The sequence below is a fragment of the Stylophora pistillata genome, chromosome 5, assembly GCF_964205215.1.
Source record: "Stylophora pistillata chromosome 5, jaStyPist1.2, whole genome shotgun sequence".
NCBI classification, from domain to species: Eukaryota; Metazoa; Cnidaria; class Anthozoa; order Scleractinia; family Pocilloporidae; genus Stylophora; species Stylophora pistillata.
Genome location: NC_142523.1, coordinates 6,530,787 through 6,557,923, shown reverse-complemented (window position 1 = coordinate 6,557,923; position 27,137 = coordinate 6,530,787). Strand labels below are relative to the sequence as shown.

The 27,137-nt window shown below is 36.8% G+C and overlaps 2 protein-coding genes across 3 annotated transcripts; one reads left to right on the top strand and one right to left on the bottom strand.

Annotated features, from left to right (window-relative positions):
* The first annotated feature begins 2,617 nt into the window (after positions 1–2,617).
* LOC111325026 (caspase-3) lies at positions 2,618–11,340 on the top strand. Of its 2 annotated transcripts, XM_088759817.1 has the most exons (4): positions 2,628–2,750; positions 3,003–3,149; positions 9,059–9,112; positions 9,678–11,340. In XM_088759817.1, the coding sequence occupies exons 2-4, from the start codon at positions 3,068–3,070 to the stop codon at positions 10,421–10,423; spliced, it is 882 nt and encodes a 293-aa protein (XP_088615943.1). In that variant the 5' UTR covers positions 2,628–2,750; positions 3,003–3,067; the 3' UTR covers positions 10,424–11,340. The 2 variants fall into 2 exon arrangements, with proteins under 2 accessions (XP_088615942.1, XP_088615943.1); XM_088759816.1 differs by having other exon boundaries at positions 2,618–3,149.
* A 2,360-nt stretch (positions 11,341–13,700) lies between these two features.
* Positions 13,701–26,803, bottom strand: LOC148730022 (uncharacterized). The gene is made up of 3 exons (XM_088759815.1): positions 22,212–26,803; positions 21,146–21,675; positions 13,701–17,153 (listed from the first exon to the last, which is right to left on the bottom strand). Exons 2-3 carry the CDS (start codon positions 21,620–21,622, stop codon positions 16,209–16,211), a joined length of 1,422 nt encoding a protein of 473 aa, XP_088615941.1. The 5' UTR covers positions 21,623–21,675; positions 22,212–26,803; the 3' UTR covers positions 13,701–16,208.
* Positions 26,804–27,137: the final 334 nt, after the last annotated feature.

Sequence of the window (27,137 nt, the reverse complement as noted above, 5' to 3'; positions counted from 1 at the left end):
TGATTGCAACCCAACGGTACTTAAATGAGCTTAATTCTATAATTCATTTTAGGTACAAGTTCCTTCACATTTTTCCACTCTGTTTACAACTAGGTATGTACACCAAAACTGACGGCGATGAATTAAAGTCAGTTAAACTTTTAACCATGCTTACATACAAAGCTGCACAAGTCAATAGCCTTGAATTTGTGGATGTTATCTTCAGCACTTCAGTTGGAAAAGTGGTATTTAATCAATATAGAAACAATCTCACCTTACCTGAAGATGTTGCAAGAGCTAATGGACGTTCAATCTTAGGGAATTACTTAGAGAACGTGAACAAAAGGTAACTATTCAATATCATTTTATCGTGGATAGTTGCAATTTTTTAATACTATTTTCATCTTGGAAAATTGGCTTTTAGGTTTTAAAGCCAAAGACAAAACTGGATGGGGTTGTCTCTCTTCTGTTCAAATGCGAGATACTTCCCTTTTAAACCTGCATTTAACAAGGAAATTATCCGGAACAACGGTGAAGGGAAATTGTCATAGAGTGGAATTATAAAAAGCCACCTAGAAGGAGTATATTGACCAAACAACTTCTCCTCGCTGAATCAACTGCTCATGAAGTGGAACCTTTACACAGCAGAAAAACGCATTGTTACTTGCAGGTGTTTGTCTCAGTTTTGGCTATGCCTGGATCTGAACTAGATTTTTAAGATAACTCGTTCTTTTATCTAATCAGGTTGTCAAAAGATCGAAGACAAAAGTGACACTGTGAATTGGCTACAACTTGAGCTGGGCGCTTAATTTTCTCACTCTCTGACAACACGATTCTTTATCGTGACGTAACTTTTGTGTATTTGATTCATACAAATTTGGTCACAGAAAGTAGATTGATATTTAATGAATTTGAATATATGAAAGTCATATATGTTCACTGCGGTTTTAAGAAATGTATGAAAGCGATCCTCGCAGTAATGAGCTACTACTTGAGTAATTTGGTTATATCAACTAAGTTGAAATTGTAAATTGGCCACCGTAGCGACTGGGTAAAAAAACTGACATTTTGAGCGTTAGCTCTTCGTCAGAGCGAATGAAGTTTTGCTCTGACGAAGGGCTAACGCTCGAAACATCAGCTTTTTTACTCGTTAAGGTGGCCAATTTACAATTTCAACTTAGTTGATACTGAACCAAATTACCTTGCTACCCCCACCGTCGCAGCACCACAGTTTCTTTAGAAACTTTCAGCCTTTACTACTTAAGTAGTAGCAAAAGTAAAACCAACTGAGCTGACAAGCCAACTGGGAGCTGGTTATCATATTGGTTCGCATTAAATCCGTGAAGTGGATCGCTTTCACACATTTCTTAAAACCGCAGTGCACATATATATGATTTTCCTAAATTCAATTTCTTAGATTCATCACTTGACGGGTTTAATATGAACCAACATAATAACCAGTTCCCAGTTGGCTAATGCTAGCTCAGTTGGTAGAGCACTAATTTTTTTTTTTTTTTTTTGCGCGTAGCGCCGAGTTGGCTATAATCATCTCATATCCAACAAGCGCGAGTGGAATAATTGTTTTATTAAAAACGTTAAATTAAATTATTAAATTTTATTAAATTTTTAGCTCCCTTTTAATTTTAAGCTGACAAGTACACTTACCATATTTGTAGATTATGGTATATTGGCTGATATAGCATAATGGCTAAGCCAATAAAAAGTCTTGAATTGCATTATACAATGATCTAGTTTTTAATAAAACTCGATAGTGCACGCTAAAGCATGAACCAATTGTTAAATAATACGTAAAAGTTCGCACAATGCGCGTGGCGAGTTTGAAATAAACCACCATAGACATTAACAAGTAGTCGCCAATAAGTTAAAGTTTCGGAGTTTTGTTCCTGGTTTCTTTCCTTTCCTATTTAAGTTCTCGAAATAAACAACATGACGAAGAAACATCCGTAAAATATGTAAACAGAAGGAACACAGCTCACTTTTGTAAAATATACTTTATAATTCGACACGCACGGCAGAGAAACGTTCGTAAGAAGCAAATAACAAGAACATTGTTTAGTTCAAAATACACGATAGGGAAACGTTCGTAAAGTAAACAGCAAGAGCATAGTTTATTTCAAGGATTGCGGGTTGGGGGCTAATAGTTCAGAGACTGGGGGCTAATCGTCCAAAGACTGGGGCTAGTCGTCTGGGGCTAATTTCCTAGGGGGCGAGTTGTCCGGATACCCTTAAGAATACCCGGTCATTTTTGATCTCTAGTAATCGATTGCTCCCGTGCTCCCGAATTCGAAGAATAATTAAAAGAGAGGGCATTTAAACAGTGCTCCCGCATTCCAGCGCTCTCGAAGTCGAAGATTAATGAAATGATAGGGCAGTTAAACTAGTGTTCCTGCATTCCCGCGTTTACGAAGTCGCCTTTCTTCGCGAATCGAAAACCACTGATAAGTATGCGTTCCCAGACGGATTTATGGGCTAGAAAATTATCATGATGGCGATGAAAGAATAATAAGAATGAAAATAACGATATTAGTAGAAATGATAACAATATTTATAGAAAACGAGAACAAAAACCGCTGACTGTATACTGTGGTTTCGTCGCCTAAAAACGAAGACCAGGGAGACACGTGATTGTGTCGGGACAACAACTTTTAAACACATATCCCAAGTGTTTAGGATACTGTAATAGATTAAATAGGTGCTGTCTTTGGCTGTGGTGTGTATCCACAAGTAGTATTTAACTTTAAGATGTCAGGGTAAGCTATATTTTGTAAAGGAAACTTCCGTTAGTCAGTTCATGGCTCGTCTTGCACGAACATGCGGCGGCGGCAACACATAGGTGTGATAGAATATTGCGTTGGACTTCAAACATGATCCTCGTAGCTTTCGAAATCCACTTTGAAGTCATTTGAAGTATCTGTGTAATGACTGTTTCTATTTTTTTCAATGTGTGTGTCCTAATTGTAGGTTAAAATGAATGAATGAATGAATGAATACCTTTATTTAAGTGTCAGACTAAAATAGCAGTACATAACCACTAAATGGGGAACTTGGAAGGAAGAGATTCTATTGAATGCTGGCGGTTGGAACTCTTAGGACGCAAATTTGTCACATCAAATATCACGCTTTTCAGGATCAAATTATACTCCCTAAAGGTTTGCGAACCACTTTTGTTACGTTAGTGTTATTAAAGTTTCAAACCTACTGTTATTCTAGTGCACTATTCAGACCAAGCTTCCTTTCTTTTAAGATATTTTGATGATTTCGCCGATTTCGGCGCGTATTGTTTATAATTTGAGGTTGACAGTTACTTGATTGCCACAAGTCAACCCTAAGAATTTGCCGAAAGTCTCAATTTTTAGATTTTCTGTTATTGGCGGACGTGTTCGCGAGATCAGCCTAAAGATGAATTGAAAGGGGTTGATAGTCTGCAGTGGTCTGTTGTTTGGTTCTCAGATATTTAATTGGTTTGTAGGTTGGTACAGAGGTAGTTTTCACAAACTTTGTCTGAAATTAACCTCACTATGGTTAATAACCTGCTACAGAGCAACACTGATGTATATACAGTAAGGAAAAACTGAAAATCGTACTACTTCATCACAATAAGTCCTGAGGTTTGGTTTTTGTAAAGAATCAACCTCCATTTTGAAAATGTCGGCCGTTGTATGCTGTTGTTGTTATCGAACTTTTCGCGGTAAAATCCGCCATTTGGAAAGGGGTCAAGCTCTTACAAGGCACCCTGAGTATTTCTTATTTTGTGTGGCGAGTGTGGCAGTGGTTTTGTCACCTGTCTTACCTTCTTTTCCAACGGAACTCTCTTAAGGTTAAAAACCAGTTATTTCTTCATTGTATTTTGTGGGTGAATGGATAAACTTTTTTAGTAGCTTTTGTTGCTCTTACCACTCAAACTCGACTAGGATGTGATGTAACCACAATGTAGCATGTGATGGTAATCACAACCATGGTGCATGAAAGTTGGTGAGGATTATGTTGGTAGTTCAAAGAGTTGGCTTTGAAATTAAACAAATGAAAGAAGTAAAGCCAAGTAAGGCATAATTAATGATGGCTTTATTTGAAATAGCTAACATTGATAGTTATTTGCATGGTAATCCTTAAATCAAAAATGTCATTTGTAAAAACAAATATTTGTATTTTAATAAAAATGGTCATAAATAGTTAAAAAATTAGTCTGAAATTGGCAAAAATATAGAGTGAACAACATATAAAGAGAAATCTAATAGAACTTATTATGTAAAACAAGTGGAATCTCCCACTTTCACCTATGAAACAAGTAACTCCTATTCATCTACAAAACCAATGGTTGCATTAAGTGATGGAAAAACATTAACATTACTTGGTGGTTTTCAGGTGCCACTGGTGACAAAAAGAGGGTGTCTAGTTCATATTTTTCCATTTTTTCCTATTTTTTCCTATTTTTTTGGCCCAGACTTTCTCAGTGCTTTTGATAGCATGCAAGGGATTCTGGGAGGTTCATTTGCATGCATGTATTCAAGATAGTGAGGATACTTTGATGCGAGAGGAAAAAGTAGTAAAAGCAGACTTGAAAGTGGCTGATGAATTAACGACTGATGCAATATCAAAACTACATGATGCCCTTTCAGCAACAGCTGTCAACATACAAATTGTTAATGTAGCCACAATGATGCTTGACACTGCTAAGACCAAGCGAGACCAAGCAATGCAAAGCTTGGAGAAAATAGGAAAAAAGAGGAATCTGTTGACTGACAAACAGCACAAATTGTTAGATAAGGCCATGTCCTCAACAGCAAATGCTGCCAAAAAAAAAAAAAAGAGCAAAGCTAAGGTTAATTACCCAATCTGCTAAAAGAGGGAAAACTGTATAGTGTTGGACTTTTGGTTGTTGATGTTCAACATAGAATACAGCAAACAAAACTTTTAGAGTAAAAGAAAATGATTAATTTAAAGACCTAGTTACATTTTGGAAAGTAGTTAAATTACTATCAGCTTATAAAAAGAGAAATACTTATGATTTACACTAATTTGATCACCTGGCATTTTTGTCATTGAATACAACTCAGTTCCTTCCGCAGTAAGAAGGAGTTCAATGATCTCATCATCACTAAGGTCTGCAAATTCTTTCACCAATTCCCCATCCTGTTCTGTAATAGTTTACAGTTGTTTAATCATATTGTCAAATATATCAAGGGAAGTCATGTCTTTCCTAGTGATGGTAAGAATACTGGCCATTATTTACTGCAACGTTTGGTCTTCAGTTGCATGAGGCCACACTCAGAATATTTGAGGATTTTCTTATCACTGTCCATAACTTTTGAATGGCACTTGTTGTGGGTTCAATAAGATTGAACTTAGATACTTCCTTCTGGTGGGAATTGCAGCTTCAATTGTTGTTTCTTCTCTAATACAACAAATTCTCGATCTATATCTTTAATCTGTCAGCCTCACTTATTTTGCTGTTTTTCATTAAAGTGAATATAGTTTCACCATTAAATTCTTTAATGGCAACATTTGATATTTTGTAACATTGCCCTGATTTTATTTTACTTGTGTCTTGTTTCCACAAGACCAGTCGTAGAGATCCACTGTTATCTGTAAACAGGACTTCTTGTATAGTAGAAGTTTCTCTGTGAAAATTCACAATTTCTGCAGCACCATCAAATAAAATACAGCCAGCAATGTTGACCTGGGTATTATTTTCTGGACCTTGAATTTCCTCTACTGAGCTGTCTGTTGCTTCTATGGTTTCTTTGTTTATTTGTTGGAGGTCAAAATCTGTCTGACTTCCATGGGATCTTGAATTTTTGTTCTTTTGGTGAGAATCAGTTCTTCCTTTTTGCTATCTTATGGTTTTTCTTTAGTTGGAACTTCTGTATTTTAACAGGTGATGAAGACTCAAATTTGGGCTTGAGCACTGAATGCTTCTCTGGGGAGAAGTAGACAGCACAATTTGCTTTAGTGTTTGTTTGGAAATTTTGCAAAAATATTGGTTCATGTTTTTGCTGGTCTTTGTAGGAAACTGCAGGTTCTGTAAATAAGCAACCATGCTTTGTTCTGTTCTGAATTTAAAGGCCTAAATTATTGAATTTGAGTTGTTACTGATTTGATCAAAAGCATTGAATACTGGTATACATTGAATTATGGCATATATTCATATATATTATAAAAAATGAAGCCAAGGGATGAAATGCAAAAGAGTCCTAAGGACCCATATTAGAGCACATCAGTAGTGGTACTTGAATGAAAATTATGATGCAAATTAAAATATGGTAGAAAGAGATATACTACCAGTCTGGTAAATATTAAAAAAATAAATACACTAAGCAGTGATTTTGTTACAAATTGCTATGATGAGTCCTGGGACTCATTTCATAAAAAAATCATGAGTCCCAGTCCAAAACCAATGAGTCCTAGTCCGAAAGCCAGTGAGTCCTATAATATTAAAAGTGCCCAAACCTTAACCGAGCCTTAAACTCAAATCCATTTTTTAATAGTAAAGCTGTGTATGGTGTACTGAAATTGAAATACAGTCTTTCTATTTTAAAGCACAACAAAAGACTAAAAGAAAAATCTTTTAATAACAACTTATTCAAGAGAATGAACTAATCCATGAACTAAGATTTCAAAAGAATTTACACTTGTTGCTTCACAGATGAAAAGGGGAAGGAAGTTCTAATGTTCCCATAACTCCAAGAAAAAAAAATATGTTTTAAGAACATTTTGTTCTTGCATGTCTTATCTGTAGAGTTAACTTATTGTTGTGTCTAAACAAATAGAGATCAATAACAGTAGATAATGCTGTCATTTTTTTCATTTAATAGATATAGCACAATTTGTGAGAGGTAATATGGTGGATTCATATAGGAAATTCAAGTCGCTTAATAACATTTTCTTAATTATGTTTGATTTCAAGACAGGTACTACATCAATTTAGGCTAATGTACATTTATGTGTATAGCACAGAACTTGCCAGGTATTTTATTAACAGTGTATGATAAGGAAGGTGAATGGAAAATGATTAGTTCAAGAAATAGAAACTCTTTGATGAAAATTGTGGATTAATTTCTCAATATTGTTCAATGTTTTATCTTGTTGACTATTAAGCAAATGGTAAAAATGGAATACAACTTACCACTTAAATCATTCCTAGTTGGGTCACTTAAAAGGGAATTATTTAAAGAGAATTAATTTTTATTACTTTTGATGACACATAAATGCAGTTATTTTTGTTATTTAAAAATGTTCTTGGTCATTTGAAAAAGTTCATTCAATCTTTGTTCCACCTGTTGTCTGTAGTTTTAAGTGTTTCATTTTTTTTATACTTTTAAGTCTATCAAAGTCATCGGCACTACTACAAGTGAGGACAACCATTTAACTTGACTTTATCCTACATATGATGTAGGATCCTACATGTGATGCCCAATGTTTGTTCAGACTTTTCGATATCCATCTATAATGCAGTGGTTTTGTCACCTCTTACTTTCCTGCTTTGGCTGAGTTATGTTTTCCTTTCTATCAAGAAAGTGTTTTATAATTTTTTCAAAATGACTTTATAATAATTATATGACAGGAAATTTCAATGTAACACTGAATCTGTTTTTCTGGATTAGCTTTGCTAAAAATTCATGTTATTGCTTCTCATCAACGTGGTTAGAAAATACTGGAAGAAAAGTTCTCTCATCCTCTCAATTTTTTTCTGGAGTTGGTGGCTTCTTGTTACTGACTCTGTGTTGGTCTTTAACTCTGAATGAGCACATACAAGAAACTCAACCAAAGAGTTTTTAATCAAGTAAACAAATCAACCTCAACCAACTTGCAAGAACATCACCACAACACTTTTTTGTAGGTGTTTAAAGTTTCAGTTCATACGCGTTTCTGTTAGACCGATCCATTATAACCAAGAGAAGCTCAAAAGTGAAACTGAAATGAGAAAACCCCTTTCTAATTCCAAAACAACAACTTTGTAAAAAAGGAATTTTTTTATTGAGAGTTAATTGTATCGGCACGTGTGTGCTTCACGGTTCAGCTTCTTTTTAGATCTCTTGCTTAGAAAAACTGTTTTTTCGCAAATCGAACACAGTTATCCATCGTTTATTTAACAAATAGCTTCCATGTTGCTGTGCATCTGTATAGCAATTGATCACAGATCATGTGCCAAACTTTCAGTGGTTATCAGAACAAAAAAGTGGTACACAGGACATGGCCGCAAGAGTCACTGATGTTCTCAACAAAATTTTTCTCACCACATAAACAGTTTGCCATCGTTTGTTTAACAAATAGATTCCGCTTTGCATTTGTTCAGTAATAGATCACAGATCAGATGCCAAAATGTCAGTGGTAAGGACAAAAATGTAATATGCAAGGCATTGCCAATTGTCTCAGTGATGTACTTACCACATTTTGACGTCTGATAAATTACTATACAGACCCTTGGTAGCATAGAATCTATTTGCTTTACTTGGCAAAAATGCAAAATGTTGTTGCCGATGACCTTTTCTTTGCATCTATCCTCCAATAGCTCATAGATAAGAACTTATCAAAATGCATGCGTAGGTTGCCTTATTGGTCATAAAAACTACACCAACAATGCTCAAGTTTAAAGTGAAACCACAAGGCCCAGCGAAGGGGTTTCACTACAAAATTTTGAAAGTTGTAGACAATTTTTATGGTCAATAAGGTGAAGACAATAGAAAATTGTGGTTGACTTGTTTTTACAAAAAGGTTGAAATTTTTACACCACCTTAATGCAGAAAAGTCCTTGGGAAAACATCCGTATGACAATATCAACGAAGAAGAAAAAGTGCACCATCAATCAACTATCATTGAAGCAAAGACTTAGTTGGTTTTTTGTAACAAATATGATAGCTTGCTCAAAACAACAACTAGGTATCAAATGCATTTTTTTTGTGATGAAGCAGGGATTGTGGAGCATAGCAATATTGGATACTTTGTCATTTTTATTATTTATAACCTTCAAAATGTAGAAAGTTACTGTTGGAAGCCTAACTGATAGTAGCAATAGATTATTACAAATTAATTTGATTGACTGACTTTTTATCTTTATTAGGAGTACCAAAACAAGTGCCTACCCCAGAGCAAGCAGCTAGAACTAAACCTAGCCGTAAGTAGAGTTCCCCTGTTTAGTTTACCTTTCCAATGTCTGTTTCGTGGGTTGTCTGCAATACATTTCTAAATATTTAAGCCCTGATAAAATTTCAACAAAATCTAACAGTAATTTCCCCTGATCAACATTTGGGGTAGATTTTTTTGTCTTTTCATTCCCCTTTTGCTTAAAATTGTATGAAGACTTTTAGGAGAAATTCCTTTTGGTTACAGTTGGGAACAACAAGGTTAAATGAGCTACTTCATAGTTTTAAACTCCCAAGGTCTGATTTTTAATTCTCTCCTCTAACTGCTAAACATTTTCTTGTAAATTAGTCACAACTAACTGTTTTCACCCTATAAGTTAGAGTATTCTCATTACCTGTTTGCTGGATAATGTATGGGTGTTATAAGGAGAAGTTACATGTTGATCACTTCTGGGAGTTGAATGTTATAAAAAGTAAGCTCATAGCTTTTAATTTGTCTCGTGTGTTGACACTCTCTGCTAGTCTTTATTCCAAACAGAAACTTAGTCATTTGAATTCACTTATTTATTTCAATTATTCATTTCACTTTTTTTCTAGCTCATGCACCTTCTCAAGAGTCTGGGGATGATATTGATTACAAGGTGAAGTCTGGTTATGTGTTAGTAATTCATAACTTCATCTTCCCTAAGAGGCAAGATTCTGCACGCCATGGGTCAGAGCAAGATGTGAAAAATCTCCTTAGTCTCTTTGATGATTTCAACTTCAAAACCCGAATGGTGGAGAACTTTACTCAAAGTCAAATGGTGGATATACTCAATGAAACTGCAGCGAAAGACTTCAGCAGATATGATTGTTTTCTATGCATAATTCTCAGCCATAGTCTTAAAGATGGAATTTATGGAACTGATGGGAAGGTGATTAAAATTGAAGCAATCACTTCCTATTTTCGCCGAGATGCATGTCCATCTCTTGAAGGGAAACCAAAGATATTTTTGATCCAAGCTTGCCGTGGTACGCAACAGGATAGGGTACCTATCAAGAGCGACAGTGAGCCTGTTCCATATGCAAGCTCGTCTCTGCCAGCTGATGCTGATTTTCTGATCTGCTTTGCCTCGGCCCCCGGTCACCAAAGCTACAGGCAGCATGACCTTGGTTCTTGGTTCATTTCAACAGTTGTGGCAATTTTCAAAGAGTATGCAGAAAGAGAGCATCTCATGGATATGATGTTGAGGGTCAACGACCTTGTCGCTCAATTTTACAGCAAAGGGGGTCTCAAGCAAATACCCTGCCAAGTCTGTATGCTGAGAAGGAAAGTGTATTTGAGTCCAAGATATAACACATAAAATTTCCATGACGAATTCTCAGTCTTTGTTTAGTATAACATACAAACATTTACTGATAGTTGTGTATCTGATCAGAACAGTTTAGGTGAAACATTGATACCTGATGGGCACACTATTTGTCGGAATTTAATGAGAATTTTCATCAAATGAGAATTCAAAGAAACTCTCCTTGTTGTATATTTTAGGGAAACCTTTCAAAAATGATTTCACAAATAAAAATATACTTATGAATATGCACAGATTAAAAGCTAGCAAAGCTTTTAAAACGCACTCTTAGTTGATGGGACAGGTTAATAAAGAGGAAATGCACTCATTTATAATGACCACTTTAAGAGAACCATAAAGCTAGTCACACAAAGTGGCTTTTAATTGCCTAAGATAATTTTATGGAAGACGGAATGGACAAACTTACTTTTCAAGCAAGTACCTGCCCTCAATTGCAAGTTTTGTATAGTAATAAGAAGCTATAATTATTCTTTTATGCAATGGAACATGAAAATTTTTTCTCCATGAGATGAGGTAATGAATAGTTATGAATTACAAGTATAGAATAGTGTATAGTATTGTGTAAAAAAAAAGTGGGAAGCTTTTATACAAGGTTAAATGTATCGTGTTTTGTGATGGTAACTAATGTGAGTAATCAATACCTGTTCTTCACTAAAATTAAATTAGTTTTCCTGACTTAAATACTTAGTGCAAATAAATTGCTTAAAAAGTTTGTTCTACAATTTTCTGCCACATATGTTTTCAGCCACACAATCTGTTTGGTTGCCCTTCATTGGGATGATTTTTCCTGTGCATGGATAAATTTCACGCGTTTGAGGTTGCCAGCGTGACAGATAATGTTTGACCTTCCTTTTGTTTACAAGAGGGGAATTCTTCATCATATCAAAGGAACTTAAGAGAAAGAAAAAGCTCCCAACAAAGCTAAATTTGACAGTTGTCCATCTAAGTGAGCGTACTCTCTATAACAGATTTCAATATTGAATTCTCGTAATCCTTTTGGGAGGAATATGCACGAATGACTCCCAGGAGAAGTTCAACTTCGCCACATGTCCAACTTAATTTGCATCTTGATCGACTCTAGCCTTTTTTTTTTTTTTTTTTTTGGTGAGCAAGAAACAGCCTCAAAACCACGCAATCAAGAACGCTTGCGGATTTATTGACATGTTCAAACGGTTGGGAATCCGGATAAACGTTTATTGTGAACGCCTACGAATCCGATAACCCTCATAATCGATCGATTCGGAAACACTTATGAATCCGAATCTCCTGTGGTGTAGACCCATAGGCGGCAAACTTCGGGGGGCCAGCCCCTGCCCACGTTTTCGTCCCGAAAAGATCGCTCGAGCAGCATTAAAAAAATTCTCGCGATCTTTTCATTAATCCCTATATCAGCATCTCGAAATATGTTGTTAATCGGTTTTCTTAACAACTCCAACCTGTGTTCGAGAAAGCTATCAACTGCAGAAATTTTCCATTAAATTAGACAGCACTTCTAGGAAATTAAACAGGATTTAATTTTGTCTGAGGGAACCCAGTCGAATACTACGCTGAAAGATTTAGGCTCTGCCGAAAAAAATTAAAGTAAGTCACAGATCGATTATGGACACACTCGAAACTGTAAAGATTGCAAAGAGGTTTGCTTGAGCCAACAAACACCGGAAAGGGCAATTTGGAAAATTTTGGGTTATGCGCATGGCCAGGTGAAAATGAGCTCTCTCCTACCCCGCCATATTTCAAAACGCCCCTTACCGTCACTACTGAGGCAAGAGGTTACAACGAAGGGAGCTCTAGCGATTTGCTTTCGTCCCTATGCATTCGCTCCGCCCACGAGAACAAAACAAAATGAAGCTGTGAAAAGTAATAGTTTCAGGCAGAGGGGAAAGTTTCGTAGTAAGTGAAAAAGTAACTGAAAAAAGTTGATCACGTCAGGCTACATCCATCCTCGCTCTTACAGTATTTACCTACTTTATCATTGCAGCCTATGAAAATTATCATGAATGTTGCATTAGGCAATAGTAATCAAATGTTGTGGCGCTTCAGGTACATCACCAATATTAACATCTTGCTAACCACGCGTATGGGCTGTATTTAGTTCTTATTAACCGAGCGGGAGGTCTGTATGGGAGGATCTTGACCGAGGTCGCCAGTACAGACCGAACGCAGTGAGGTCTGTACTAGTGACTGAGGTCAAGATTCTCCCATACAGACCGACCTAGCTCGGTTAATAAGATTTTTATTATATGGCTGTGTCTTATATGCCAAGTTTTTATATTCTTTGTACCTATTTTCTAGACCGGTCTAGATGCCGGTCTAGATGGAAAGATCTCGACCGCTTTCAATATTGATTTCAGCCAATCAAATTCGTGAATTCAGTAGTTCCCAGTCCCTGTGAGACACAGCCATATAATAATAGGAAATATTATTGACCCGAGGTTGTGGCCGTTCGGATCGAGTGCAGACGAGCGAGTTCCGTACAAAACTGACCGAGGACATGCCCAGCTCGGGCAAGCCAGGTCAATGAGTGGTTTATGACATGGTACTCGGACCATACTTGTTTATTTTGGATTTTTCGACTTTCGTGGACAAAAATAAACAGCTTGACCATTTCCGCGAACTTCTTGCGATGTTTATGGCTGTATGATGTTCTTGTTTTTTGAAGTTGTAACGACGAAACAGCAAGGCAGGTGAAACAAAAACACAGTTTTTTTTTTTTTTGCATTTTAATCATAAAAAATGACCAGCGGATAGCAGACACTAAGCGAGGTCTAATTAATAACCAGACTATACTACCATGTCTGGGGTTTAACCTTTCCCTCATTTCTAACGCAATTATTTATTATCCAAGAAAAAGCAATCGGAATAATATCTTTCTCTGAACCAAAATCCCATTCTGAGCCTCTGTTTAAATCCCTCAATCTTCTTAAGCTCAATGATGTTATTGAATTACAGATTCTTTCTTTTGTTTATCAGTGGTCACATAGACTGTTACCCCTTTGTTTCAGTGAATATTTCAAATTTACATCTTCTGTTCATTCCTATTCAACGAGACAATCATGTAACAGAAATCTTTATGTAGTCTCAGTTAATACTACTCAATATGGCCTACCGTCCCTAAAATTCACTGGCCCTCGCCTTTGGAATTCCTTACCTACAAGTAAAACTAATTCAAATTCTCTTAGAATACTTCGTAAAACCCTGAAAAACTCTATACTTAATTGTTACTCTTTTTAATTATCTACTTTAGTGCATAAAGTAATACTTTTTTTTATTAAAAAAAAAAATTATTATTAATTTTGCACTCAACTGTATCTTACAATTAGGGGTCATCCACTAGATTAGCCTTTGCTATTTGGATGATCCTAACTCGCTACCTATTTTATTGCTAGATTTTTTCTCCTTATTCCTTTGCTGTACTATGTTAGTTGCTATGTAAATTTAACCTATATATCTTGTAAAACCGAGCTGAGTTAAAAAGAAATCATCCTCATCATCATATTGCCTTAAATATTATATTTATATAGTAACAAAACAAATGTCAGAAACAAATGTCGTAAAGATTACCCATATTTGCGAAAATTTTTTACAGAAATGATAAATTGATAAATGATAAATCTTCATCTAGTGGGTTTGTAAGAAATAATCATACACTTTAAGATAATTGATGTTAAATGATAATAGTCATTTCCATCTCTTTTGAGATTCAGTCACCGATCATAATGTTCCCAGTTAAGCAAAGTCAGTAAAGTTGCGAATGCTCTCTGGAAAGTTATTTTTATCTCCTGTAAATCCTATCCTACACAAAAACAATTTTTAAAAATTCTAACCTGTTAACGAACTATAAGACCATAAGATTAAACTTAATAGTTGTGCACTACACTTAGACTAGGTTTACACTAGAGGAGAGTTTTCCGGATTGGTAAATGTTTCCGGATTCATCAATTTTGGAGTATTCGGATTCGTAGGCGTTTACACGGAAAGGATATTCGGATTCCTGACCGTTTACACACAACGACAACTCCGGGAACATTCGAAATGGAATGGTTACCAAGCCCAGTGTTGTTTCGTCGTTCGATCGACAAAGTGAAAATGCCTCCCCCCAAAAAAGGCTAGAGTAGATCCAGATGCCACTGAGGCAAATTTGAGTTGGACAGATGCCAAGCAGTCAACGTCGTCGGCGATTAAGTGTGGCTGACGTTAAACTTCCTTGCAATAATAATTTGCGTTTCTTCAGAAATACTGCGGTACACATGATAAAACTTATCGCCTGAATCTACAACAAGATTAGGCAACCGGAGACCGCCAGCAATGTAAGCACCAGATCCATTTTGGTTTCACCGCAAACTCAAAAGATTGCAGGTGGAAATAATATCCGGATTCGAGAAAAAAAGCGGTTACACGACAAAACTTTCCGGATTCAAAAGTTATCGGATTCAAAGTTCCCACTTTAAATTCCGGATTCAAAATCTCCGGAGACACGACCAAACCGGGAAGTTTTTATTTCGGATTCGTCCACTTTCGTGTAAACGGCAGAATGAATCCGGTACTAAAACGTTTCGGATTCATCACGAATGCGGAACAATTTCCTCTAGTGTAAACCTAGTCTTAAAAGGTAACTGAACTTTTCAACCGGCATCTGGTAAAATTCTTTATCAAAAAGTTATTTCATAAAGTAAGTGCAGAGTACGAATCACCACTACTGAGAGAACGCAAATGGAAAGACCATCTAGTAAACCCAAAGAAAAAGATTAAAGACCAGCGCTATATCATAAACTATCTATTTTGCCGTAGCTCACCGTTTTTCAGAGCTTTGCTCTCTGAAAACCGTTCGCAACTCGCAACAGAAAATCTCCGCAGACAAATATCTGAGTATACTTTTATGGAGGCTATTAATTACATGGGGCTTGCGGTTTCACTTCAGTTCCCAAACAGTTTAAAACTTTGGAGATCGTTTTTCTGTTCCATCTCGATTGAGATCGACCTCTTGGAACTCATAATGAAAAGTGAATGTGCTAAAAAATGCTCGTTTGAAAAACAAATGAATGAACATGCCGCTCTTTCAAGCGACGAAATTAGCTTTGATTCAATGTAACTTGGCTGGAAAAAGAAAATAGAGCTTGCTGACTTCAAGTGTCGATCTGCGACTTTTAGACTCTTCTTAAGAACGGGGAATTTTTTCCCACATGACCACTGAGTTTTTAAAGTTTTGAATTTGTGTTTGAATTTAAAACAGGCACAATTATATACATATGAAGGGCGCGTCCTGGGAACCTTCAAAAGGATTTTAAAAGGAAAACTTGCCCTAATTTTGCAAGGTCGGACAAGGATCCTCACGTCATAAAAAACAGGACTTTTTTTCTCAATATCATTTCATTCGAAGTTGAAGACCACACCTTGAATTCAGTTTCTTGAAAATGTAACAGAGCCCTGTTACGATTTTTTCGTACCAGTTTAAATCAACGTGTTCGACAACATACGCCCCAGCTTTCAGAATGCTTTTCTAAAGGATAGCGGCGGGTGAAGCCGTAATATTCATGTTTCAAAATTTTGAATTGATTTGAATGTGTGAAATCGAGCCCCGTGGGCTCAAATAAAATTCATAATTTTTTAGGACTTGGTGGTCATATGATAAAATACTTATGGATTGAGTTTCCTCAGGCCGAAAGGAAAAACATTTGGGTCTTCGTCATAGAGAACGGACCTCGCCATTTTCTCCGCTTCGGCCTCTTACTCAGTCAATAAGTACAAATATTCGCCATTTTGAATTGATCGCTACCTTCATTTAGACCTCTGTTTCAGTTGAAGGACTTTTGTTAGGATTTTCCGGGGGACTGGTATAACGTGTACATTTTTTCTTACTACTATTCTTCCAACAAAGCCATGCAAAACAGAAAGGAATTAAGTACCCAACTACACCTCTGAGAAGTTCATCAGCAGTTTCCTTTCCATTATATGGCTGACCAGTAAAGACTACCACAATCAAAAGACAAATGGTTGCAAAAATGCAAGAAAAACTCCAGTAAAAAGGCTGTCGCCACGAAAAGACGCGATCATCATTAGAATAACAAGTATTATCATCAGTACCACTAGTATCACCATCGCCTTTACCTTTCCCAGGTGATTTGTAATTCACCCTTTCCCGGGGTCTTGTCAAATAATTATACTGATAGACATAGTATGAAGAGACACCAACAATAAGGCAAGTTCCAAGCAGATGAAAAATACCCCATATTGGATTGAGCAAGACACCAACTACAAGCCAACAAAAATGGTAAGCTACCAAGTTTGCAAACAGCAAATAGAAGACTAACGTTCTCTTTCCCTTTACGATGTCACGAAATGTACAAAAACCGTAAGGACATATGGTAAAATTAGATAATATGAGACTGTAACTCCAAATTGATGGTAGAATTGCCAAAACATGTAGAGGAGATTCTATACCCTCAAACATAGTTCCTTCTACCGCGAGTATTATGAAAAGTGAAATTATACAAACGAAATCCATGATCTTCTGCACAATATTTGTCTGATTCTCCCGATATTGCCATGCAATTAAGCCCAACAATGGTCCACCCAGTACTGAAAAGATGATGGAGCAGACTAACACCACCACAATCCGCCTTCCGTGTCCCGTAGCAATAATGTCTGACTCGTGTCCTTCCATAACACACTCAGCAGAATTCAGTCGTGGGTCCCTTACAGTTGGTTTAATGGCCAAATTCTCAAGCTATGCAACAGAGCAAAGGGATTAATTACCATAACAGCCAGTATACAGTATAAGCCGCAACTCGAGTTCGTCAACTCAAATTTTGGAAAAATTTTTTGAAGAGGAATCAGAAGAAATCACAGATCTTTCTTTTGGTTACTTCGTCAACCTTACCATCAACCTTACACTTTCGTAAAGTCACTAAATTAAATATTAAAAAAAGATCGGCAATGCGTACATGTGTGGCTTACGAAATTAAGCTACTTTTAGTGTCTGGTGTCTTACTGAGTTTCTTTTAGAAGAGCTAATATATGATTACGGCTAGATAGCTTTCAATATTGTTCCCGTTCATCAATAAAACGAGATAACTAGCATACAATAGTCCTGAAATGCGACCAAACTTTGTCATGGAGGTCTCATTTTAACAACAAAGGTTGCACATGTAACCTGGGGGTTTTAGTAACTAAGAAAAACGTCAGCATCATCTCCCAGAGTGGCTTGAGAGATTCAGTCTTGATTTTGTTTACGTAACGAAGTGCAATTTAGTTCTGAAGTTTGTAGGTTAATTGTCTTTTCCAAGGCAAGTGATGTGAAATTAACTCTAGGGAAGTATTTCATATAAATATTTTTGGCATTTTGTGTACGAGTACGCGACGACAAAACTTTGCAGAAGGGCCAGGACATTAGGGAAATGATGTAATCTACACTAGAAGCCATTGGGAGCTTGATTCGGTCAGAATATATAACTGATTTTGGACAAGACATTCACGTAAGTAACACAATGCTGAGCGTAGGTTTCTATTTTCCATCAGAGCACAAAGTTCCATTTTCAGCCGGTTGAGAACAAAACAATTATTGCAGTTATTGTATTTGGGTTTGGCTGTATTTTCAATAAAGAACACAGAAAAAGTCAGTTGAGGTAGGTGGATATGGGGTTGCAAATGGAAGAATTTAGGGGAAAAAGATAGGTGTATTAACAAGACTCAGAACACATGTAATATCTTAACGAATCATATGTTGTGTAGTACTCTGAAGTAAACTTACATTAACATTGCTAATAATTTTTAACCCATTAAGTTTTACAATTTGACCTGGAGGTTTTATTTAACAGAAAGTTCAACAGACATAGAGTGTCACCATAATAGATTTCAGGTACAGTAATCAGAGACATAACTTAAACATAAACAGGGTTTAATGTACAGGCAAGTACATAATAGTATCATATGATTTAAAGACCCAGAATTTTTCAAGTTTTCTTATTAATGAAATTGTAATTTCATGCCAGTATGTTTCCCAAATTCACGCTTCTGGTATCTGGAGACATGAAATAAATAAGTGAACTTAACATCATGTAAATGGTCAACTTGATATGCTATCAGAATTTGTTTTTCAGCTGAAATATGACTTAGGAATGCAATTTTGTTAGTGTTTATCAACATACATAAAAATATTCAAGCTTTTGTTTATTTTGGTCAGCTACTGTGTGTATCAATCAGCACAATAACCTACTTCATGTAGATCTTATTGGTTTCTAGTGTAATATATTGTTGCTGCATGAGCCTAGTTTACATTTTGCACTTGGGTTTTGCACTAGTGATACATGAAAAAGGCACCTAGCTGTTTTCAGCCAATCAAGAGTGAAGTTTTTCATGTATATCAGTATTGTGATGAATTAGCCAAAACCAAACAAGTAACTGAAAGGACTTGTAGTCTACCAAATGAAGAATACACCTGTATTGCTACCAAGTTTAAATATCAATGCTTATACATCTCAACCATTATGAAGAGAATTTAGAAGACTGCCAAGCTTACAGGAAGCCATGAAATGTTGAGGCCTGAATAACTCTGAGCATTCCTTGGAAAACAAAATACTAATCACATTTCAGTTGTAACATTAAACTAAAAGGCTCCTATTTGTAATTTAATGAAAGCAAAACCACTTTGTTACTGAATTTCAATGTGTTACTTCCTCAAAGTTTGGATTAGTACCAGTAATTAAGGTTTTCATATTAATGACATCAACCACAGTTTTAGGTTAGTAATTAGAAGTTTGTGAATCGGTTTAGCTATGTTGACATGAGTGAATAATTTCATTTGAAGAGGCCGTCATTTTGAATTTCCAGACAACAGCTGTGCTTGATTTTCAAATGGCAACAAAAAGTCCTATTCTCACTAAAACATTCCAGTAAATGACTTACATGAAATGTGACTGCACTTATACTTCAGTCACAAAAGTTCTAGCGGTACATAAATTGGGTAAACCAAAACACTTCACTTCATTCCACATTTTGTACTTTCCAACAACTTGCTACAGTGTTGGTATATAAAAAACTCCTCGCTGTAATCTGCACTTAGAAGACAAGCGGACTGTAGGAAAGCCTGGAGTGTGTGAAATCTAAGCAACGAAGATGAACAGATGACTAGATAAAAAATTATCTTCAACCATGTGTTTCACCCATAAATACAAAATGGTTGCTTTCTGAAGCTTTGAAGCTTACATAACTTAGCCAAGCAACAAATTCCACCCACCAGCCAGCCAGTTAGCCAGCTAGCCAGTTAGCCACCCAGCCAGCTAGCTAGCCAGTCAGGTAGCCCACCAGCCAGCTAGGAAAAAACATCTTGGATCATGGCATAGTGCAGTTTACACTTTGTGTAAGCCAAACAAAAACAGAGAATACTTTGAATCCCTACCTCTCATTTTTTGTGCTAATGATATGGACATACATTTATTCTTACTCTGGTATGGTTCAACCAGTAAGCTTTTGATTCCTGGCAGAATTCCAATAGAGTTTTACACACACAAAAAACAGTAAACGTTCACCCTGTTTGTTAGGTTGTTCATTATCTAGTAACCAAGCTCTTAATCAGGAGAAGGGGCACTGAACACAGGTAGCTTTTTCACAATAGTTCATGGCAAGGGTCTGTGATGTTTTAAATAGACATGAATGCAAGATGTGTGTGATTAACAATTATTTTAATCTACAGTTGAAACATGTACACAATCGTGATGGTATTTCTCTTCAAATCTATTCCATAGTTGCTAGGTGGACATTACAGGGTCCTAATCAAGTAACCTTTAGCTGCTCATTCAAAGAAGCTAACTAAAGGTGACCTTAAACTGGTTAAAAGGTATCTTAACAAAGAAGGTTTAATGCCAATCAACAACAAGAAATATAACTCTATGCTCATGAACAAGTGCAGCTCTTTTAGGAGTCCCAAATTTGCAAATCCTTGTATTTTAATTTATGAAGTTCTTGTTTATTTCCTGTATGGATTTTTAAATTTCTGATAAAAGTGTTAACTTATGCAAATTTCATTTTCCAGATACTCTTGCAGATGACCCACACCCATGATTTCTTGTGGACAATGTTTATGATACAATGTTTGCCGGTAATTAACTGTTGACATAAGATAAATATGTCGTGATGGTCAAACTAAAAAGGACAACTCACAGTAAGATCCTGTTGGTCATGATTACCACAAGAATATACATTCACCAAGTCAAAACTAAGCCAAGTCAATAAATTTGCACTTCCGTCAGCATTTAGTCACTCGACTTTCCCTACGAATCCTACTTGGAACATCCAAATTGTACTGTACAGATCCAAGCTTAACAGCAGATTTAAAAAAAATCTTGCAATTTAAAGAATTGCTTACCAGAAAAAAAAAAAAAAGTCATTTCAGGAGTCCTCAGTATCAAACCCTGTTTGATAAACATTTTCAAACAAACTGCTGAATGGTAAATCAGGCTGATCACTTGCCTTGGATTTTGATTTGGGGTTATATTTAATTTCTAAATTCACAAACATGGATAGCATAACAAAGTATCATAATGCTGAGAAAATCTGTTCAGCAAACATACATTTCACAAGAGATCAGGCCAACTTAGTGTATCCATCTACAAGATTTAAAAATTTTCGGGTTCTGCTGGAATTGTCTTCATTCATTTTTTATTCATTTGGACTTAATTAGTATTGCTAGTAATCTTTAACTCAAAGTATCAAAGTACTTACAGCAGCTAGAGCATCCTCTATGTGCTTCTTCAATATCCCCTTTGTCACATCACAGCTTGAAAGTGAAATTGTTATATTCAGCTCCTGAGTGCGACTGTTCACCTGGATTGCTCCTAAAGACCACAATTCAAGGAATTTGGCAGGAAGAGCGGCATAAAGGCAAGATATGCTCCAGATGTACTTGGCGGCTGGAGTCGAAAGGTTCGTTTCTTTAGGGCCATAGACGTTTACAAGCACAAGGACTGAAGAGGGGCTCTTTGGTGGATAAAGAGCCGATTCAATATTAAAACTGTTTTCTGACTTTGTCAAGATGTTATAGACTTGCTCATAGGTGATTTTGTCACAGGATGCTGCGGAGTGGACAGGACTGGTACAATTGTTGACTACTGCAGCTTCAGTCGCATGCTTTGGAATTAATAAATGTACACACATCACCATGACACGAACAAGGATAAAAAGACCATGGTTGTGATGCATGGCTGTTATACTTGGCACACGTTGAAGCTTCTTATGGCTCTGTATTAATGCAACTGTGAAAAATGTCTTCTGTAAGAATAGCAACCTAATTTTAACTCTCCTTCACTGGATCTTCGCATGACTGTTGTAGAATACAACACAAGTTACGTTAAATTCATAGTTAACACTTGGGAACAGAGTGACTCATCAGTCTTAGAGCTTTCCAAATTCAAAGAGATAGTGCATCTTTGTCTAATCAAAGTGACTGACAGCGGCCTTTTGGACATAAGTCGCTGATTCAAACGGCAAAATACACCCTTTTCAGAGAAAAAAATTTTCCTCAAAGCTTCCATGATGTGACGTGCAGATCACATCTAATGAGATATTTCTGTAAGAAAAAGTTTTGAAAAATTATGCGTTGGAAGAGTATCAGGGCAAGGACGAGCTACATAAGTGGCTGATTTGAACGATAAAAAACTCTCATTTGAAATAAAAAGAAAAGTACCCCAAGTTCTATGATGCATTCATCACACTAATAACATTCTGAAAGGAAAACTTTCATTTCAAAATAGCGCTTTAACTTTAAATGATTGCATTGTGAGATATTTACCGCTTTCTGTTGTTTTTCGTAGTATCCTTGCAAGAACTGAAAAGATAAGGTACTCGCGTCTATGAGCCTGAAATCACAAAAGGAGAGAACTCAACTATACATCGAGTACGAATGACGAAGTACCAAAACAGTTAACCTGTTTTCCGGTACAGCGTTTGTTACTGAGCGTACCATATCCCATAATGGTCTGGTCATGTGACCAAAAACGCTCGTCTTTGTCGCTAACGGCAACGGTTGGGCACGTCTCCGCGAAAAGAGTCGTCTTGTTTCGGTAGTAAGTAGCACCAGGGAACATCAGGTCTAAATTAATTGGGTGAAATAGGGATCCTATTTTCACACTTACTCACAAGAAGGCAAGAACATTCAAAAGCACTACACGTATGCGCGCAAGTCCATGACCATTTGGCGCCACAAAAATGTTCTTGGCTCGTGCTTGGTTAAAAATACACTTGTTTTGAACAGTCCATTACATTCTTACGTGCGTCTAATGTTCTCGTGAGTCGTGACCCGTTGGGACAAGCACGAGTAATTCAAGTCTTCATAACTGTTCTCTCGAGCTCATTGACATTTAGTGAAAACTCAATGTGATATAGAAAGAACAGGTTATACGAATTCATCATGTTTCAAAACTCGACAGTCAGTTTGTTCTGCGCAAACCCAAAATTCTAGTTATTTACCAGGGCTGTGGGTCTTAGTGTTAATTACAAATATAATCAGGTTTCATCCTTGTTCTCACTATGTTTATAGAATATTTCTTCAAAGCTTCAACCATACGTAGATCAAACCTATATTTCTGTAAATTAATTAAGTGCCGCCGGAGACCCCATCGTGAAATTATTTCGGATGTTTATCATCTTTTGTGGTGTCACGGCAAGAACTGAAAAAAATAGACAGTCAAAGACTGCATGTGGCTTCTCGTAGAGCACAGTTTTTATAGTAATGAAAAGAACTAGAGGTTGTGTTATGACGCAAGAAGCTAATGTTGCAGAACATTTGTCTTAAATGCAAACAGAAAACCTGCCGCATCTTACATATTTATGAGTACCCTGTTCTGTAAGAGAAAGAGGCCTCAAGAATATATTGTCCCATTGACATTGAACCAATAATTAAATGGTGACAAATAATAATATATTAATAACACTTATAGTAATAACGCTAACCGTAATAATACAGATCAGTTCAAAGTGGCTGGCTAGAAAGCGTCATAGGCTCAAATGATTACCTATGCTTCTTTTAACTCCTCCTGCTAATTGCAAAATTTTTTCTTACTTCAGTGTAATTCCATATTTTTAGAATTGTGTTTTACACAAAAGGGCATTCCGCCATTCTGCCGATCTGCCGATCCGCCGTTCCTCCATTCTATCATTCTATTGTTGAATAACTTAAGGTACAGTAATTCGCAGCTTCATGCTATCTTCGCAAATGAAGCCGCTCTTTTCGACGTCAGTCGCCGATTCAAACAGTAAAATGCTCTCTCTTACAAAAAGAAAATTTTCCCGAAGCTTCCGTGATCACACCTATCGAGATATTTCTACCAGGAAAGGTTTTGATTTAAGTAACGCGTCTTTGGATGTTATGGTGAAGTTATATATTAAGATGTTTATCGTATTTTGTAGTGTCACGGCAAGTTCTGAAAGGATTATATCTAAGGATCTACATGAATTGTCGATTTAAACGGTAAAATGCTTTCTCTCAAGAGAAGAAATATTTCCTCTAGATTTCATGGTGCGCCGATCACGCCTATTAAGATATTTCTGCAGGGAAAACTTTTGTGTTAAATGGCCTGCAATCCTGAAATGATTGTAAGATGTGTATCGTTTTCTCCTGTCGTGCGTAGTGTCACGGAAAGAACTGGAAACGTAATGTGCTAGTGGTTATAAGCCAGAAATCACAAAAAGAGATAACTCGTAGGAGACAGTTGCTACAAAAATCATATCAATGGATGTGCTAAGCATAATTCGCTGGTTCAAACGGTAAAATGCTCTCCCCTCGAAAAAAAATATTTCTCAAAATTTACATGATGCACCGATCACACCTTTCTAGATATTTATATTGCTTTGTTTTTCATATGTCATCCTGAAGTTATTTCGAGATGTTCATTGTTTTCTGTAGTACTCCGAAACAAAGAATACTTAGCACCGAGAAACTTTGGGTCAAAATTGGGTCATTGTCACTTTGCTTACAACATATCTGGCTTCGGAGGCAGTAGGTACAACTAGATCACTTTATAACTTTACCCAAGTAAATCGTGCGTCGGAAAACCTATTAGCGGCCGGGATAACGATAAAGAAATCTCGGGACATTTTAAGTTGTTTGACACTAATCACGACCTTATTAGAGAACTCTGCCACTTAGGGCTCTTACATGCTTGTCGCCAACTTGTCACAAATGTCACGCTCTGATTGGTTCGTCTTTTATCCCTTTGTTACCTTACCTCGCGCATCAGTCCAGTACGTCAATATAGACCACTCTCATAAATGGCTGCCGGATTAATATTCTAAAAGCTAGCAAAGCTTTTAAAACGCACTTTTAGTTGATGGGACAGGTTAGTAAAGAGGAAACGCACTCATTTATGATGACCACTTTAAGAGAACTATAAAGCTAGTCACACAAAGTGGCTTTTAATTGCCTAAGATGATTTTATGGAAGACAGAATTGACAAACTTACTTTTCAAGCAAGTACTTGCCTTCAATTGCAAGTTTTGTATAGTAATAAGAAGCTATAATTATTCTTTTATGGAATGGGACATGAAGGAAGCCAAATTTTTTCTCCATGAGATGAGGTAATGAATAGTTATGAATTACAAGTATAGAATAGTGTATAGTATTGTGTAAAAAAAAATTGGGAAGCTTTTATACAAGATTAAATGTATCGTGTTTTGTGATGGTAACTAATGTGAGTAATCAATACCTGCTCTTCACTAAAATTAAATTAGTTTTCCTGACTTAAATACTTAGTGCAAATAAATTGCTTAAAAAGTTTGTTCTACAATTTTCTGCCACATATGTTTTCAGCCATACAATCTGTTTGTTTGCCCTTCATTGGGATGATTTTTCCTGTGCATGGATAAATTTCACGCGTTTGAGGTTGCCAGCGTGACAGATAATGTTTGACCTTCCTTTTGTTTACAAGAGGGGAATTCTTCATCATATCAAAGGAACTTAAGAGAAAGAAAAAGCTTCCAACAAAGCTAAATTTGACAGTTGCCCATCTAAGTGAGCGTACCCTCTCAGTGACAGATTTCAATATTGGATTCTCGTAATCCTTTTGGGAATATGCATGAATGACTCCCAGGAGAAGTTCAACCATGTCCAACTTAAATTTGCATCTTGATCGACTCTAGCCCTTTTTTTTTTTTTTTTTGGTGAGCAAGAAACAGCCTCAAAACCACGCAATCAAGAACGCTTGCGGATTTACTGACATGTTCAAACGGTTGGGAATCCGGATAAACTTTTATTGTGAACGCCTACGAATCCGATAACCCTCATAATCGATCGATTCGGAAACACTTATGAATCCGAATCTCCTGTGGTGTAGACCCATAGGCGACAAACTTGGGGGGCCCAGCCCCGGGCCACGTTTTCGTCCCGAAAAGATCGCTCGAGCAGCTTTAAAAAAATCTCGCGATCTTTTCATTAATTCCTGTATCAGCATCGCGAAATATGTTGTTAATCGTTTTACTTAACAACTTTAACCTGTGTTCGAGAAAGCTGTCAACTGCAGGAATTTTCCATTAAATTAGACGGCACGTCTAGGAAATTAAACAGGATTTAATTTTGTCTGAGGGAACCCAGTCGAATACTACGCTGAAAGATTTAGGCTCTGCCGAAAAAAATTAAAGTAAGTCACAGATCGATTATGGACACACTCGAAACTGTAAAGATTGCAAAGAGGTTTGCTTGAGCCAACAAACACCGGAAAGGGCAATTTGGAAAATTTTGGGTTATGCGTATGGCCAGGTGAAAATGAGCTCTCTCCTACCCCGCCATATTTCAAAACGCCCCTTACCGTCACTACTGAGGCAAGAGGTTACAACGAAGGGAGCTCTAGCGATTTGCTTTCGTCCCTATGCATTCGCTCCGCCCACGAGAACAAAACAAAATGAAGCTGTGAAAAGTAATAGTTTCAGGCAGAAGGGAAAGTTTCGTAGTAAGTGAAAAAGTAACTGAAAAAAGTTGATCACGTCAGGCTACATCCATCCTCGCTCTTACAGTATTTACCTACTTTATCATTGCAGCCTATGAAAATTATCATGAATGTAGCATTAGGCAATAGTAATGAAATGTTGTGCTTTGCGCTTCAGGTACATCACCAATATTAACATCTTGCTAACCACGCGTATGGGCTGTATTTAGTTCTTATTCACCGAGCGGGAGGTCTGTATGGGAGGATCTTGACCGAGGTCGCCAGTACAGACCGAACGCAGTGAGGTCTGTACTAGCGACTGAGGTCAAGATTCTCCTATACAGACCGACCTAGCTCGGTTAATAAGATTTTTATTATATGGCTGTGTCTTATATGCCAAGTTTTTATATTCTTTGTACCTATTTTCTAGACCGGTCTAGATGCCGGTCTAGATGGGAAGATCTCGACCGCTTTCAATATTGATTTCAGCCAATCAAATTCGTGAATTCAGTAGTTCCCAGTCCCTGTGAGACACAGCCATATAGTAATAGGAAATATTATTGACCCGAGGTTGTGGCCGTTCGGATCGAGTGCAGACGAGCGAGTTCCGTACAAAACTGACCGAGGACATGCCCAGCTCGGGCAAGCCAGGTCAATGAGTGGTTTATGACATGGTACTCGGACCATACTTGTTTATTTTGGATTTTTCGACTTTCGTGAACAAAAATAAGCAGCTTGACCATTTCCGCGAACTTCTTGCGATGTTTATGGCTGTATGATGTTCTTGTTTTTTGAAGTTG